We start from the raw sequence: 12,487 nt of genomic DNA, 5'->3' as shown, positions 1-12,487 counted from the left end.
CAGAACCCTTTTTGTCCAAACTGCTCTGGAGACATGGTAAAGCTTTGCTAAACAGGCATTTTGGATAAAGCACAGTTTCACATGTGTTGTGCAATTCTCAATTGTGAGAAAAACCTTGAGAATAACTGAGTTTGTATGAATAGGAATTGTTTTAAAACAAGTAGAAATACACCTCTCTCTCTCTCTCTCTCCCTCTGTCTCTCTCTCTCTTTCTTTCTCATTCAATGCAGTGGTGCTTTATTGGCATGTCTTGCAATAGCAGGTGTCGCCAAAGATGATACAATATACATATACATCATATTATATATATATATATATATATATATATATATATATATATATATATATATATATATATATATATATATATATATATATATATATATATATATATATATATATAATACACTGGCTACAAGTAATACATTTACTCTCCTCCAAAGTTGTGCTCCTTATGCAGAGTGTCACTGTGTGCCCCCTTGGTTGTGGCAGACAGCTACGTACTGGCCAGCCTAGGAGTACGGTCTGTTTTTCTGGGTGTGCCATGTTTGGAAAAAGTGGATGGGCATTTACTATTTTACTAAAGAATACTTCCCTCGTTTGGTTGTATTTATTGCAGTGTAGGAGAAAGTGCATCTCTATCATGACCTCAACTGTCTCAGTGACCACAGATCCAGTGACACTGGAACAATTATTTAAGTGGGGGTGCTGAAAGCCATTTAACAAAACTGTAACCCCTAAATATGATGGAAGCCATGCAATGCCAGGGGGTGCTACCCCTAGTTCCAGCGCCCTTGCACAGAGCTGTTTTCTCTGGGCAGCCAGGTCTGCCTGTGTCTGTCTTTTTCTATGGCCAGGTTGTGGTCACTGAGCCTGTAATTGGTCAGGATCTGTCTCTGCTTTGTATCTCTGACAGTGAATACACTGCTAGGGTATAGTTTCTTTTTAGGGCCAGATAACAATCAAGTTTATTTTGGGATTTTGTTTCTATGTCCCACTGTTTCAGATCAGAGTTTTTGGTTTGTTTTATAATTTGGTTTACTCTGATTGAGGGCCAGTAAGCAGTGTTGACCTGAAGCTGGTTTGTGTTAGTATTAGTGAGGGTCAGTGCAGTGAGCTTCAGGGCCAGCAGACTTGGGGGACTCTTTTCAGGGCTGAGCTCTTGGGTTTGGAGGGCCTTATATTGGAGTGAGTCTGACTCACTTTTCTTTAGGTGCATCCAAAATTTGAGTGCTCTTTTGTTAATATTTATAAGTGTTAGGTAGCGGCCTAATTCTGCCCTGCATGCATGATTTGGTGTTTTCTTAGCACCTGTAGTATGTTTTTGTAGAGTTCAGCATGCAGAGTTTCAATTGGGTGTTTGTCCCATTTAGTGTAATCCTGTTGACTGAGTGGACCCCATACCTTACTACCATACAGCGCAATGGGCTGGATGACGCTTTCAATTAATTTTAGCCATATTTTGACAGGTATATTAATTTTATAGAATCTTCTTTTGATGGCATAAAAAGCTCTTCTGGCTTTTTCCTTTAGTGCATTTACTGCATTTACTGCCAGGTTAAAGATCCCTGACGCACTGATTGTCAGGCCAAGGTAAGTGTAGTTTGTGGTGTGTTCTAGGGTGATGTTGCCTAGAGTGAAGGCAATCTGTTTCCCTGAGATCTGGCTTTTCTAGGGTTTACTGCCAAGTCCAGATCTGACTACTGCTACAGCAGAGCCAAGTTCTGCTGCAGCCTGTGCTCTGTGGGCGACAGCAGGACAAGGTCATCTGCATAGAGCAGGAACTTGACTTCTGTGTCATGTAAAGTGAGGCCTGGGGCTGCATACTGCTCCAACATCATACGTACCACTTTTCTGTCTTCAAAATTAAGTTTTACCAAATTCACCTCTGTTTCTTTAATTGGACAATTGCAGATAATCCATTGTCTTCATGCTATAGAGTGAACGTGCCAGGCCAGCACAGTCTCACGGAAGAGACGTTCAAAATGAGGGTTACATTTCTAGCAGATCTACCATAACTCCTGTACAATAGCGGCACAGAGGCACCTCTACCAGACCTGTACTGTCTGCTGCTGGGTTTACAGGCTCATATATTCATACTGTTGCTACTGTAACATTTGTTTTCATGGACTGACTGACAGGTTGTTGTGTAGTGCTAGATCTGTGGAGTTGTTACCTAACCACGCACACTCATTTAGTTGTTTGTTCCCTGTGAATTTCTCCACCTCCCTACACTCTAATGCTTTGTGTTAATTTGGGGGATATATTGAGCCATTCATTAATATTTACCACAAGATGGCACCAAAAATACGTCTATTCATTTGAATAATAAAAAGACTTTCTAACTAACAAAGAATATTATGTAGTCTCTAAAAAAACATTCCTTAATCGTGCAAATCTTTATGGAAAAAAAAACAAAAAAACATAATTGTCAGCTAACATATATTTCCTGTACAGTCCATTTATTTTATAGCTCATGTAGGTCTGTGGGGGTTAGAAAAATACTGGTAAAAATAATGAGTCCCATCAGTATTTACTCTGGAGAAGCAAAAGGAGGTTGACAAGAAAACCCTTTCCTAAAATTTTAATGTGCAAACTAACTAAATAAAAAATAAGCTTGTGATATAGTACATAGTACATTCATTTTCTGTGTACTGAGAAATGCGTGTTTTGTGGCTGGCAGCCACCTTGGTTCAGACTAGGGCCAAGGTGGTCACTTTACACAGCCACATGTTAACTAATTGTTTAATTGTTTTGTTTAATTAATGAGAAAAGCATGGAAGGTGACCAGGTGGGAAATGAATTATTGATGTCAATTAACCCCTGGCCACACCCTATAAAAAAGACAATTGAAGTGTTTGTTGAGAGATGGTTCAGTGAAGGCACATGCCCAGCCTGAACAGTGGGGAAACAGTGCAAGAGAGAGAAAAAGGTACCGTGACAGCCACAGCTTGGGTGCTGTTTTGTCAAAACAGTGGTGTCAAACTCAGTTCCTAGAGAGCCGCAGTGTTCCCTCCACCCGAGGGCTCAATTACTTAATTGATGTAATTATTTGATTAATTGGCATTTAACGCCTCTCCCCTGATCTTTTTATATGCCGTGCACCTTGAATCAAGTGCATTTTTTAAATCATCAACTGTAAAAGACCTAATAAAAAAAATATTAAACATGTCCAATTGAACAAATAATGAGATCAGTGAAGTTAAATCGAGAGCTTCGTTTGGAATGAAGCAGCCCTTGAGGACTGGAGTTTGAAATGCCCTGCTTTAAAATATCTGTTTTGTGTTTTGTTTATCTGTGGAATAATGAAAGTGTGCAGGAAGTGCTGAACTGCAGTTCTGAGTTTGGGTACTATTTCAAGAGTGCAGAACAGGCTTGACCTGGCTGGGGGCTTTGCCACATAAAGCCTAACAATTTGTCCCCTAGATTGAGAAAAGTGAAAACAGGATGGACCTATTTTTAATAACTGTTATAGTCTACTTCAGCTTCATGGATTTACATAAAAGGAACCAAGTTTGTATTTCACTCTTTAAGTGCGTGTGCAAATGTTATTACTACTCTGTGAGAATGTTGAAAATAGAGGACTGGCTATTGCTTTCCACCACCTTGACCTGGAAGTCATAATGTTTCGCACAATCGTTGTATTGTATGTCATCTCTATAACTTTGAGACACAGAACATGATACAGAAACAAATAATTGCAGATGCAAAGTAAAAATTCAGCTATTAGGTCTAGGATGACCTATGTAGTGAGACCATAACACTTTAGCACCGCATCCTCCAGCATTACAAACAAAGTGACCCTGGGATTGAATATTCAAGGTCTTTTTTGTCTTGCCCTGCTCCTCTGAACATGTTCCTGCCTCTCCTCAACAAAAGTCAAGTGTCACAGCATCAGGAAGTGTCTCACAGCAGCCATCCTGAATCCAATGACAGGTCTCTGCTGGTGTGTGCTTTTATACAGATCTTAGATACTTGTTTCTACAATGGTTTGCACCTTGTAAGAAGAGGTGTAAAGTTTTCGGAGGGTCAGCAATTGCCTAAGTGCAAGACGAAATCCTTACATCTCATTATAATGTTTGTGCCGGCTTAGTATCCAGACCCGCCCAATTCCCTGCTCTTCTTCATTTCAATGCATTTCAATATAATTTTAATGGATTCATGATGGCAAAGTGCAAATTTGATAGCAGGCGTTAAACAACAGGTGAGCACAATTCTTTACTTATGCCGCAAAAACAGACTTTACAGCTGCTAGACATGATTTACGATCGCATTATGGGGGTTTTGCACCCGCAAATCACTTTGCACGTATCCTTACATCTACCCCAAAGTGTGACTGTAAACAGAAATGGTTTCAGCTCAGGTTTTCTGTTATGGTCAAAAAAATTTAATAAAGTATGGTAGGTGATTAAATGTATGAGAAGTCACTAGTAAATAATTAGTATAACTAAAGACAACACCCAGCAATCCCCAGTATAACCCTCCCTGTCTCTCCCGTGAGACCAGGGCAAGCCTTTCAATTAGTATTAAATATTCCTCTGTTGGGAAAGGTAGCAGAGGTAAGCATACGAGGATGTAAATAACAAATCCCCAGAGCAACGTGGAGGTGTGTTGCAAAGCCGCTGCCTTGAAAACCAGCTTCCAAAAACTGCACACAGTGGGATTGTCCATGTAGCTGATTCTAGCCCAGGGGAGTTAATTAGTGCACATAGTTTAAGTGCTCATTTGGTTGATACCCCTAGATTGGTATTCTCCTTGGAGACTGTTAGAAATGTATCAGCACAAAAAATAAAAAATAAATTACATAACCACCATTGAAAGACTGTTTTGTAGTTTTCATTAAAATAGAGTGATATAGAGAGGCATTTTCAAAATAGTAAACAGCAATACACAATCAAACAAAGTCTAACATCCACAATACTATTTACAGACAAGACAGCTGCTGAGCTTTTTTTTTTCCAAACATTTACTCCAGTCTTTAATTAACTCTTATTTTTTTAAACACCTAATTTTACAAAGGTAGAACCTGTTTCAAAACTCTTTTCAAAATCTCCGCTCCAGTGCACTGACAGTGTTAGGATTATTGTCCACATCGTCAAACGATCCATGACGTGGTACAGAACAGAAAAGCCAGAGCACTCGTTCTGTTTTTTTTTAGATTATTTTTATTAAAACAAAATTAAACAATAATAATAATAATAAAATAATAATAATAATAATAATAATAATAATAATAATAATAATAATAAATCGCTCTTCTTTACAGTGATTTAGAGGACAGATCTCAAACCCCGGTGCACTAGAGATGCCATTTTGGAAAGAGCTTTGAAACAGACTTTAAACTTCTAAGTGTAAAAAGTTGTCATGATCTTAACAATGAAAAGAACAGGTATGTTATTTAAACAGCTGTAGCAACATGTGATGATGTATAAAGCTGTATTTTTCGGAACACTGCTACTTATTCTTTAAATCATTACAATGTTTTTCATATTTTTAATAAGTTATAAGGTTGCGTTTTCTTTTTTTATATTGAAATGTAATGAGTACTGAAAGTATTATTACTAGCTCTATGAAAGCTAAAGCTCTAGATTTCCCCAAGTCTAAGCACTTAAATCCTTCTATAACTGGTATTTCAGAAAATTAATACTAACTTACTTAACCTCTCTTTGTTTTCGAAGGGCCTCAGGTTAACCTGAGGGACAATTTAAAGAGCAATTTAGCACATAAAATTGCAAACCTTATGGGCACAAAACAACCACATAAAAAGGGCATTAACTTTTGACCCGACTCTTACTTGTTTTTTCATTATTATTATTTATTTATATCTATATATTGTAATTGTTTTCTATTTATTTCCTTCTGTTATGTGTACAGCTCGATCTGTTTTGTTTGATTTTAACCTTCACTTTTTTTCCTTTCCTTCTGTGCTCTGTTACCATGTGAACAGTCTTTTGCACTGCAATTACAGAATGCTGCCCCTTTGCATCAAAACTCTATTTCTCCAGCTGTGCTCCATTTTGTAAAGTTCTAATTCCTTTCAGAAATATAACCATCTGCCTTATTTCTTCTCAGATCTACTTTTACCTGATGAAGGGACCTGGGAGGGTCTTGAAAGCTTGTATGTTTTAATCTTAGAAATTGGTTCAATAAAAGCTATCAACTTCAAAATTGTTTCTTGTGTTTTGATTTTATTATGGCTAAAACATTTCTAGTATGAACATGTAAAACTGATGAAAATCGTTAACAGTATGTGCCCTTTTTAATTCTTTAAACAGCACCAATGTTTTCCACACCTGATACACTGACTCTCTATAACCTCCAGTTTTCTGTTTCATCCAAACGCAACTAATCCACTGTTTGACTTGAACACATAACTTTTTTTTATTTTTAAATTAGGTATGCTTTTAAAACAAAGTCATGCAGGCAAACACAGAGAATCTGCTTTAATTATTGTTTGTATTACAATCACACCAGATTGGTGGGCTTGCCTTTCAGACAAGTAATAAAGAGCAAACCCTTTGTTTTAGCTTTTTAGAGAATCCCTTGCTTGTTTTTGTTTTTGTTGGATCACAGCCAGAGAATTTACTAGACTACCTAGACTACGTAATTTGCAGCACTATAAACATTTACTTTTGGCTCAGCAGACAAATGACCCTGCTAGTTAGAGTCAATAACCCAGGTGAGGACTGAGATTTCCCAAGGTTCTGGAAACAAGCACAATCTTTGTTTTTGTCCATGTGATGATTAAAGAAGCTTAAATGATTTTAAATACTGATAAAGTTTTGTTATGCTTTCAGGGCGATTTGATTTCACACCAAACCAATAACTTGTGCAAATGCACTTCAGTTTAACCTCAGACTAACCTATAAAATAACCACACCCTCCTTCCATCTCTAAAAGGGAACTATGCCAAACAGCTGCAGGTCTGGTCTTGCAGTCTTTGGAAGCCTCATCTAACACTGACTCCCACAGTATGTAAGATAACCATAGTACCAACAACGAATTAAAATAAAAATGTACTGCATGAATGTATTTATAATATTTGCTTTGATTCAATTTAGATTTTTGTCCAAAAAATAAAAAAAAAACATGGTAGGCCATGTAGCTGAACTTTGCTATAATTTTCTGGTTTGGAATTTATGATGCTTGTAACAAACCCCCATCCCCCCCACCCCCCGTCGAAGACTTTTCAAAAAACTGAATTGGTTTTTTGGGGGGGGGGGGGGGGGGCAGCTTCTGAAAAGACTCCAAAAAACTGAATTGGTTTTAGAAAGGACCATATATATATGCATTATATATATATATATATATATATATATATATATATATATATATATATATATTTATACACACAGGGCAGCCAATCTGTTACATTGACCTTCCATAACTTCCAGTTTTCTTTTCATTGCAAACCTAAATGTGTTTAATAATCCAATATTTGACTTAATTGCAGCAGGGATAGCATGCATCTATACTTCCTGAGTTGTGTGGCGTAGTTGTGCAGACCTTTCTGCCTGCTCACGCTGCAGACAGAACTTTGGACTGGGAAAGCATTTAGATATGACTCTCCTGTTGTCTTTGTGTCAAACTGTTTACTTGGATAAAAGGGGATTAAAAAAACCTACATTCCTTACATAATAATAATAATAATAATAATAATAATAATAATAATAATAATAATAATAATGTCTATTATTATTATTAATGTGTTAATGTTTGTCTTTTGGAAACAAAAGTTTTGAAAACTAGACTGCTAACTATTGAATAGTAAGACAAAAATACATTATTATAAATACTATTGTCTTTAAACAGATTTAATTAACCTATTTAGCTGATATGATTGACTCAGAGTTTAATCATTGACAAATGATTAAACACAGATCTGAACATGTTGGCAAGTGGGGGAACCAGCCATGCCGACCTCTGTAGCTGCTGCATGTGCTGCTGAGGGGAATGTGGTGAAGCCAGAGGCTCAACCACTGCTACCATTGCCGCCTCCTCCTTAGCCAGAGGCTCCAGAGTTGCCGTCGCCTCCCGGGGGTCAGCTCCTGCCATTGCCTCCAGAGGGACCGCTCCTGCCCTGTCCTGCACTGCAACACCCAGGGTTGCCTGTAACGCACCACCCGGGGTTGCCTGTAACACACCACCCGGGGTTGCCTGTAACGCACCTCCCAGCGTTGCCTGTAAATCACCACCCAGGGTTATTATTATTATTATTGTTATTGTTGTTATTATTATTATTATTATTATTATTATTATTATTATTATTATTATTATTATTATTAATAATAATAATAATAATAATAATAATAATAATAATAATAATAATTAAATATATTGTATTGTGTTTGTATATTGTATTATCTATTTTTAAATGCTTGGTCCAGTAGGCCTACTTAACAGTAATGACATGTGTCCTTCCAACATGCCCGCTTCATGAAAAAACATCACAATCCTTGTGCTCTGCCTGCTACTTCTGACCTTCAATGCAGAACTTTGCAATAAATGGAAATGTGCGGTTTATTTTTAACAAGTGAAACTTAAAATGAATTATTGAATCCAAATGAAAGGTTATGTCCTTTGGGACAATATAACACACTAGATGTAATGCAACAAAAGTTATTTTTCTACAATTAACTTTTAAATAGCTATTTTATGAGCAGGGTTAAACACTGATGGACTGTGTAGTTCTCATGCTTGAGTGATTAAATGTCCTTGGCTTCGCTTCAGGTCTAATCATCACCCAGACATGCATATATTTCATGGAAACTGCATGCCAGGATCATACTTTATACCTATATATATATATATATATATATATATATATATATATATATATATATATATATATATATATATATAAAATGTACATGTACTTTAGAATCGATACAAGTTCAAACAAAACTATGGAATATCAATATCTTATCTGTTTCTGGTTTGTGAGGCATGTTTTGGCTTTTGGAGTCCTTTTGTTAATAGGGGTAAGGTGCATAATATTTTGAACTGTTTTATACCTTTTTTGGGCTCTCAGCCTAGTCCATTATATTTAAAATATATTTCTTATTATTTATTTATTACAGGTCCCTGTTTAATTGTGCAGATAATCTTTTGTTTTTAATTCAGGATATACTACGGCACCCGGGTACCTTTGCTGCCAGCCTGATCGTGACACCTGAAGTGATTGGGTACCAGGATGCAGGAGTAACTTTTCATCTGTGGTGTTCTTTGAAATATAAAAGTATAAAATACAAACAAAGAGCCAAAACATCCTCAACAGATGAAAAGGAGAACCATTGGTACTATTGATAGTGCTAATAAGATGTAAGAGCATTGCAAATTCAGTAGACAACGTAGTCTTAACCAGTCAGTCTACTTTTTAATAACATAGATATAATCTTTTACAATCTTGAATCAACCCTGTAAATGTCAATGTGTATGGGGGGGGTGGGGGGGGGGGGGGCGTGCAGTGCTAATAAAAATAAAAACAAACAGAGAGGCACATTGGTGTAAAGGTTAAGCTAATTATGACTTCCATATTAAAGAAAGTCAAAGATGAAAACAGTCTCTCATGTTAGAGTACAGTTTACCATACTGGTGCAGTTTGTTTCTCTAAAGGCATAAGAGCAAGAATAAAGTGAAATATTTGCATATGTGCATTACTCAAGGAATCTCAACTACAGATCTCAGGGTCAAAAAGGCATTTTTATGAATTGTAGTGGTTCAGTCACCCCTGGGCAATAAAGTCATAGTTAAATCCTGCTTAGGAATGGAACCCTGATGTATGGGTTAATTAACAGGACACTGTGCTGCTGTTAGGTTAGAGGGGCCATCCATTGTGTGAGACATAAACCTGATATATCATCTGCTCAGTGCAGTTGCCACAGACAGCCCTGCTGTTGAACACTGGGCACTGCCAGAGTTCTTATACAGCTCCATTCATTAATCAACCTGTCTTCCCACCCTCTTTCTGTATTTTCTTGCAAGTAGAAACGAAACTAACATAAATCCAACCCAAAAAGGATTATTCTACCCTTAACTAAGCGCAGTGGTACACTCAAATAATGTAATAGCTCCAGTAGATATTACATTATTTGTAATGGGTATGTTTGCTCCATTTTCTTGGTAATGATGTTGAACATTTAAAGAATTGTTCACAATATGATTAGTTGTCTTTTTTTTTTTTTAACACATTCATGAGAGGAGGATTTCTTTCTGCCTATTATGTTTTTCATAGAAACATTCACTCTAAGTTTTATTGTGACACTGAACTATAACCTTAGCTCAGCACTGTGAACAGTGTAACAGAAAATCACTATTCAAGTACAGCATGACTCATGCAGGCAAGGTAATCACCAGAAATGATGCAGATCAACAGAAAGGCAAACCCCGCTGTGGTGGAATACCCTACTTGGAATCCATGCACTCCTGGAAACTCCACAGCTCAGTCTTGGAATCGCCCCTGCATTTACCCAATCAGAGTCCTTGTGACAAATTTACGCTGCCAGATCACCCAATCAGGGCAAACGTAATACTTAAAAGGACGCACCAATTGGGCTAAGTTGATAAGAGCGCTTTATAGCTGCTCGAACAGCTCCATCTCTGGCAGGTGGGTGTCAGCTTTCAAGAAGAGAAAGAGCAATGTTTAGGAAGAGGTAGTAACAGGAAAGCAACGTGTCGTGTACCCATTTTTTGGTGCCAATAATACATGTGTAGTGTTTGCTAGAGGAGCTACGTGTGTTTTTTTTTTTAGCGGCTTAAATTTCTGTTTAATTTTTTTTTTCTAGTGCTGCATTAAGCCATACTAATAATATATTACAGTGTAATCGATGCCTGTAATGTAATGAAGAAAAAAAAAAAAAGGGGACTGAAATATAAAATGATGTGTTGATACTTCATAGTACAGAATGAAAAACATCGAATCATTTTAAAGCCAAGCTCTTAAAAGTTCAGTGTGTGTGTGTGTGTATTCTATATAATAATATATATATATATATATATATATATATATATATATATATAATAATATTCACTGTGACACTCACTGTGCCTTTGTTTTGTTTTTGTTTCGTACCGAGGAACCGTCAAGATGAAGCACGTTTGACAGAAGACTGTTTTTTGGGTTAACAAAAAAAAAATAAGGAAGCAACTTTTAAACAGATACAAAACAGAGGCCTCTTCCTTAGGCCTGAATCAGGGTTAAAAAGGGGGCAAGTGGGGAAAGAAGTAAATGAACCAAATGACAATAACCCCGAATAAAATGGGACAAACTAAGACTCGCAAGGAGAAACGAAGAAGAGATATTTTATTAATAACCGCCGTTTGCGCATGTTTGAAGTCTTGCAGAACAAAAATAAGTACTTTGTGTCTTTAACAGAAAACTGGCTGTTTAAAAAAGGACTGCCTGTTTCTCAAGGCGTAATCTGATTTTTTTTTTTTTTTTTTTTTTTTTTTTGTGCCATTCTCTCGTTATTTCTGTTTTTATCTGGAAGATTATTACTTATTGTTGTTATTAATAATAATTTAAAGACTTATTTTTCCAATCGGATTTTGATTTGGATTAAGCTTTGAATTTAATTCAATGGAAGTATGTTATCAGCTACCGGTTTTGCCTCTGGACAGGCCGGTTCCCAAACATGTTCTCACCCGGAGGGGAGCCATCAGCTTCAGTTCCAGCTCATCTCTGTTTGGTTGTCCAGATCCCAGACAGCTGTCGCAGGTAAAAATAAATAAATAAACAAATAAATAAAATTTAAAAAGCCCTTTATATCGCTTTATCTATCTTTATATATATATATATTGTCGATTGCTTTTTAAACAAGGTACAATTGAAGATATCGCTCAAGGTATTGAACCGGATACTTATGTAGGTTTGTTTTTGGTCAACCACTTATAACCCCTTTATTTGTGTTGTTTACTTTCATAAATTGTACACCATGCAGGGTAAAGGGGAATAAAAGGATGCACCTTCCTGTCAATCGAACAGCTGATGCCGATTTCCCTGCCTGGTTGCTCACTTTGTTAGAAAGTCATACAGTAGTGTGTCCGATTAAGTACATTGTTCTGATGCGTTTTGGCATTGCAAAATTACAGAATGTTGGGGATTAGGATGCATCAACTGTACTTTATTCTAAAGGATTTAGAATAAAAATAAATAAATAATAATCGATTAATCCGAGCATCAGTTTGTCATGTATGTAATGGAATTGTATCGCTTGACGAAAATACCAGGACGAGAATAGCTGTTTCAGCAATGCATTTTAAACAGATGGAGAGTTCAATATTGTGGTTAGTTGTTTTTTAAATGTTGGCTAGTGTTTACTTTGTTCATATAATATTGAATTTTACTGAAGCAGGTGTCAGTAGTTGATACACGTGAACGTGTTAATCAATTAAAGCTGATTTGTGCAATGAATCTTTAACCTTTTATGTGAAAAAGTCTGCTTTGCTTTTTTACAATATCGAATTTGTTCTTTAAAAGTACATTTGA

General features: G+C 36.5%; 1 protein-coding gene across 4 annotated transcripts in view; it reads left to right on the top strand.

The window, feature by feature from the left end:
• Positions 1-11,043: 11,043 nt before the first annotated feature.
• Positions 11,044-12,487, top strand: part of LOC121314330 (high affinity cAMP-specific 3',5'-cyclic phosphodiesterase 7A-like) — a 50,076-nt gene continuing 48,632 nt past the window's right edge. For all 4 annotated transcript variants that reach the window (XM_041247464.1, XM_041247465.1, XM_041247463.1 and 1 more), the window contains exon 1: positions 11,044-11,716. In XM_041247464.1, the coding sequence (XP_041103398.1) occupies positions 11,579-11,716 (138 nt within the window). In that variant the 5' untranslated portion in view covers positions 11,044-11,578. The remainder of the gene's footprint in view (positions 11,717-12,487) is intronic.

This window comes from Polyodon spathula, chromosome 4 (genome assembly GCF_017654505.1).
Source record: "Polyodon spathula isolate WHYD16114869_AA chromosome 4, ASM1765450v1, whole genome shotgun sequence".
NCBI lineage: Eukaryota > Metazoa > Chordata > Actinopteri > Acipenseriformes > Polyodontidae > Polyodon > Polyodon spathula.
Note: the sequence above shows the minus strand (reverse complement) of the source record. Positions and strands in the feature narration are given on the sequence as shown.